This window comes from Trichechus manatus, unplaced genomic scaffold (genome assembly GCF_000243295.1).
Source record: "Trichechus manatus latirostris isolate Lorelei unplaced genomic scaffold, TriManLat1.0 scaffold00240, whole genome shotgun sequence".
Lineage (NCBI taxonomy): Eukaryota > Metazoa > Chordata > Mammalia > Sirenia > Trichechidae > Trichechus > Trichechus manatus.
In genome coordinates this window covers 1,414,912-1,420,393 of record NW_004444176.1, presented here as the reverse complement: position 1 = coordinate 1,420,393, position 5,482 = coordinate 1,414,912, and the positions used below count along the sequence as shown (strand labels likewise).

General features: G+C 37.8%; 1 protein-coding gene across 1 annotated transcript in view; it reads right to left on the bottom strand.

Moving 5' to 3' along the window:
* Positions 1-5,482, bottom strand: part of LOC101342297 (membrane-spanning 4-domains subfamily A member 4A-like) — an 86,947-nt gene that overhangs the window by 11,211 nt on the left and 70,254 nt on the right. Inside the window, exon 3 of the mRNA XM_023743178.1 lies at positions 473-529. Coding sequence (XP_023598946.1) covers positions 473-529 — 57 coding nt within the window. The remainder of the gene's footprint in view (positions 1-472; positions 530-5,482) is intronic.

Sequence of the window (5,482 nt, the reverse complement as noted above, 5' to 3'; positions counted from 1 at the left end):
TTTATTGGCTTTGTGACAGCTTGTCATGGAAGTTAGGTTTTCAAATTGCTTCTTCTTTAATGGCCTCAGGTGAATTGTATTTTATTGCAATCTGAATCAAAATCCTTCTAGGATTCAATTTTATTATACATTCTAATCATTCAGTTAGCAAATATTATGTCACACCAACACTCAGTGCCATTTTTATGTGCTGGACCTCAAGTTGCAGGGATCTTTTGACTGCTTTGATTTTACATTTCCCCTAAGCAATCCTCCATATCTTCATAAAGATTCTCTCAGCAACTATCTTGCCAAAATATTCAGCCCCAAGTCAGAAACTCTCTCATTGGCCAATTGGCTGACGTACTATTTTGAAAGACCAATTTAACCTCAATTCCCCCTGCTTATTTAAAAACAAACAAAATATGGGGCCATCTGGTATCGTTAATTGGTCCTCTTTTGGTATAGAAAATAAATAGGAAATATTTCTCACCAGGTATCTTTCAGCTGTAGTTCCTACTGCAATTGACAAGGCCCCTGAAACAATAAACTAGTAACAAAAAGAAAAATGAAGGTAAAATTTTAGGCAAATATTTGAAGTTATAATTTACCAAACCTTACTCCTAAATTAGATAGAAATGTTAAATCGACCTATTATCTTAGAAGAAAAACAAAACTTTGTAAATAATCCCCACCTCCTCAAGAAAGAACAGAGAAATTCTACCAGAGTCATTTATAGGGAAATTTATCAAGCCATTCAAACAATAGTTAATAGCAATGGTATTGAAACAGTTCCAGAGCGTTAAAATATAAAGAAATCTTCCAAATTCCTGATATGAATTAACACTAATATTGGCACCAAATTTGAACAATACATTACAAAAAGAAAAAAAAAAGGAAACTAAGACTAATCTCTTTTAAAATATCTATTAAAATTTGTAAATAAAAGAGTAGCAAAGAAAATTTCAAATTCCTTATTAGATGATTAGAATTTACTAGCTAATTTGACAGTAACAATTGTGTAATTATTTTCCTTTCGGCAAAAATTGTTAGAATCAAGTCAACAGGCTCCTTGCCTTAGACCATTCAACTGTCTGTCTTTTGAGTTTTGGTTTGATACTTTGATTTCAAAAGTTTCAAAAAATCGTATTTTAGTACCAAAAAATTTACAAATCTAATGACATCAAGACATTCATTGTTGTTAGGTGCTGTCGAGTCGGTTTCGACTCATAGAGACCCTATATATAGCAGAAGGAAACACTGCCCAGTCCTGTGCTATCCTCACAATCGTTATTAAGCTTAAGCCTATTGTTGCAGCCACTGTGTCAATCCATTTTGTTGAGAGTCTTCCTCTTTTTTGCTGAACCCCTACTCTATCAAGCATGATGTCCTTCTCCAGGGACTGATCCCTTCTGGTAACATGTCTAAAGTATGTGAGACTTAGTGTAGCCATTCTTGCTTTTAAGGAGCATTCTGGTTGTACTTCTTCCAAGACAGATTTGTTTGTTCTTTTGGCAGTCCATGGTATATTTAGTATTCTTTATCAGTACCACAATTCAAAGGCATCAATTCTTCCTCAGTCTTCCTTATTCACTGTCTAGCTTCCACATGCATATGAGACAATTGAAAACATCATGGCTTGGTCAGGTGCACCTTACTCTTCAAGGTGACATCTTTACTTTTCAACACTTTAAGATGTCTTTTGCAGCAGATTTGCCCAATGCAATGTGTGTTTTGATATCTTGACTGCTGCTTCCATGGGTGTTGACTGTCAATCCAAGTAGAATGAAATCCTTGACAACTTCAGTCTTTTCTACATTTATCATGATGTTGTTCATTGGTCCAGTTGTGAGGATTTTTGCTTTCTTTATGTTGAAGGGTGATGCATACTAAAGGCTGTGGTCTTTGATCTTCATCAATAAGTGCTTCAAGTCCTCTTCACTTTCAGTAAGCAAGGTTGTGTCATCTGCATAACACGGGTTGTTAATGAGTCTTCCTTCAATCCTGATGCTGAGTTCTTCATATAGTCCAGCTTCTCAGATTATTTGCTCAGCATATAGGTTGAATAAGTATGGTGAAAGGATACAACCCTGACACACACCTTTCCTGACTTTAAACCATGCCAGTATCCCCTTGTTCTGTTTGAACGACTGCCTCTTGATCTATGCACAGATTCCTCATGAGCACAATGACGTGTTCTGGAATTCCCATTCTTCGAAATGTTATCCATAATTTGTTATGATCCACAGAGTCGAATGCTTTTGCATAGTCAATAAAACATAGGTAAGCATCTTTCTGGTATTCTCTGCTTTCAGCCAGGATCCATCTGACATTGGCAGTGATATCCCTCCTTCTACGTCCTCTTCTGAATCAGGCTTGAATTTCTGGTAGTTTTCTGTAGATATACTGCTGCAGCTGCTTTTGAATGATCTTCAGAAAAATTTTACTTGGGTGTGATATTAATAATATTGTTCTATAATTTCCATATTCTGTTGCATCACCTTTCTTTGGAATGGGCACAAATATACATCTCTTCCAGTTGTGTGGCCAGGTAGCCGTCTTCCAAATATCTTGGCACAGACAGGTGAGTACTTTCAGCGCTGCATCCATTTGTTGAAACTTTTAAATTGGTATTCTATCAATTCCTGGAGCCTTGTTTTCCACCAATGCCTTCAGTGCAGCTTGACCTTTTCCTTCAGTACTGTTGGTTCCTGATCATATGCTATCTCCTGAAATAGTTGAATGTCGACCAGTTCTTTTTGGTTTAGTGACTCTGTGTATTCCTTCCATCTTCTTTTGATGCTTCCTGCATCCTTTAATATTTTCCCTGTAGAACTTTTCAGTATTACAACTCGAGGCTTGAATTTTTAATTCAGTTCTTTCAGATTGAGAAATGCCAAGCGTGTTCTTCCCTTTTGGTTTTCTATCTCCAGGTCTTTGCATGTATTATTATAATACTTTGTCTTCTCAAGCTGCCCTTTGAAATCTTCTGATGAGCTCTTTTACTTCATCATTTCTTCCCTTTACTTTAGCTACTTGATGTCCAACAGCAAGTTTCAGAGTCTCTTGTGTTATAGATTTTGATATTTTCTTCCTTTCCTGTCTTTTTAATGACTTCTTGCTTTCTTCATTTATGAATGTCCTTGATGTCATTCCACAACTCGTCTGGTCTTCAGTCATTAGTGTTAAATGTGTCAAATCTATTCTTGAGATGGTCTCTAAATTCAGGTGGGATATACTCAAGGTCATACTTTAGCTCTTGTGGACTGTTGTAATTTTCTTCAGTTTCATCCTGAACTTGCATACGAGCAATTGATTGTTTCTTCTGTATTCGGCCCCTGGCTTTATTCTGAGTAATGATGTTGAGCTCTTCCACCATCTGTTTCCACAGGTGTACTCGATTTGATTCCTATGTATACCATCTGATGAGGTCCATGTCTATAGTCGCCATTTATGTTGTTGAAAAAAGGTATCTGCAATGAAAAAGCTGTTGTTCTTGCAAAATTTTATCATGCAATTTCTGGCTTCATTTCTATCACCAAAGCCATATTTTCCAGCTACTCTGTCTTCTTTGTTTCCAACTTTCACATTCCAATCACCAGTAATTATCACTACAATGTGGTTGGTGAGTGAATTTGAAAAATAGTTCCTTGGAGACCTATGGATAGTATCCTATCACTGACAGGATTATACTTCAGGATAGATCTTGAAATGTTCTTTTTGATGATGAATGTGATGGCATTCCTCTTGAATTTGTCATTCCTGGCATTGGAGATCATATGACTGTCTGATTTGCAATGGCCGATACCAGTCCATTTCAGCTCACTAATACCTAGGATATCAGTCTTTATGTGTTCCATTTCACTTTTGATGATGTCTTAGGCATGTAGTGCTGCTGTAACAGAAATACAACAAATGGATGGATTTAACAAAGAGAAGTTTATTCTCTCACAATCTAGTAGGTTACAAGTACAAATTCAGGGCGTCATCTCCTAGGGAAGGCTTTCTCTCTCTGTCAGCTCTGGAGGAAGGTCCTTGTCATCAGTCTTGCCTTGGTATGGGAGCATCTCAGCACAGGAACCTCAGGTCCAAAGGACGCGCTTGCTTCCAGCACTGCTTTCTTGGTAGTGTGAGGTCCCCATGTCTCTCTGCTGGCTTCTCTCTTTTATATCTCAAAAGAAATTGGCTTAAGATGCTATCTAATCTTATAGACCTCATCAGTATAACTGACTCTAATCCATCTTATTACATCATAGTGATAGGATTCAAAACACATAGGAAAATCACATCAGATGACAAAATGGAACACAATCATACAATACTGGGAATTATGACCTAGCCAAGTTGACAGGTATTTTTTGGGGACATAATTCAATCTATGACAGACAACGTCCAATTTTCCTAGATTTATACTTCGTACATTCCATGTTCCAATTATTAATGAAAGTTCACAGCTGTTTCTTCTCATTTTGAGTTGTGCCACATCAGCAAATGAAGGTCCCAAAAGCTCGATTCCATTCATATCATTAAGGCGGACTCTACTTTGAGGAGGCAGCCCTTCCCCAGTCGTATTCTGAGTGCCTTCCAACCTGAGGTGCTCATTTCCTGGCTCAGTATCAGACAGTATCTGCTGCTATTCATAAGGTTTTAATTGGCCAATTTTTTTTTTTTTAAATAAATAGGCAGTCAGGTGCTTCTTCCTAGTTTGTCTTAGTCTGAAAACTCAGCTGAAACCTGTCCACCTTGGGTGACACTGTTTGTATTTGAAATACTAGTGGCATAGCTTCAAGTATGACAGCATCAACAGGCCACCACAGTATGACAAAATGACAAACAGTGGTGGACCTGAATCATAGTAAGAATGTAATGATAGCTATTATTGGCATTGGAGCTCTGGTGGAGCAGTGGTTGAGCATTTGGCTCTAACCAAAAGGTTGGCATTTCAAGGCTACTAGTTTCTCCTTGGAAATCCTATGGGGTAGTTCCACTCTGTCCTATAGGGTTGCTTTTAGTCAAAATCAACTCAAAGTCAGTGGGTTTGGTTTTAGGTTTTGGTATTGTTGGCATTAATATTATTAGATATATAAAGTATTCCAGACATAGGACAGCGTTTGTTATACTTCAGACTTTGAACTTCTGCTGTAAATAGGTGAAGGGGAGCATAAAGCCTACTCTAAACTATCTCTTCTTAACTTTGTAGAGGTAAATAAATGGAAGCCCCTGAATGCCTGAATCAGTTCCTTGATGGGAGGGGTGGGGGAGCATACTAAATAGGCAATAGATAAGTGGTATCTTTGGTGAAGGGTAAGACAGTACACAATACCAGCACAACTTGTACAAGGAAAGGTCATGGAAGCTCCATAGACACATCCAAACTCCCTGAAGGACTGAATTGCTGGGTGGAGGGCTGTGGGGAACATGGTCTCAGGGAACATCTAGCTCAATTGGCATAACACAGTTTATAAAGACAATGTTCTACATTCTACCTTGGTGAGTAGTGTCT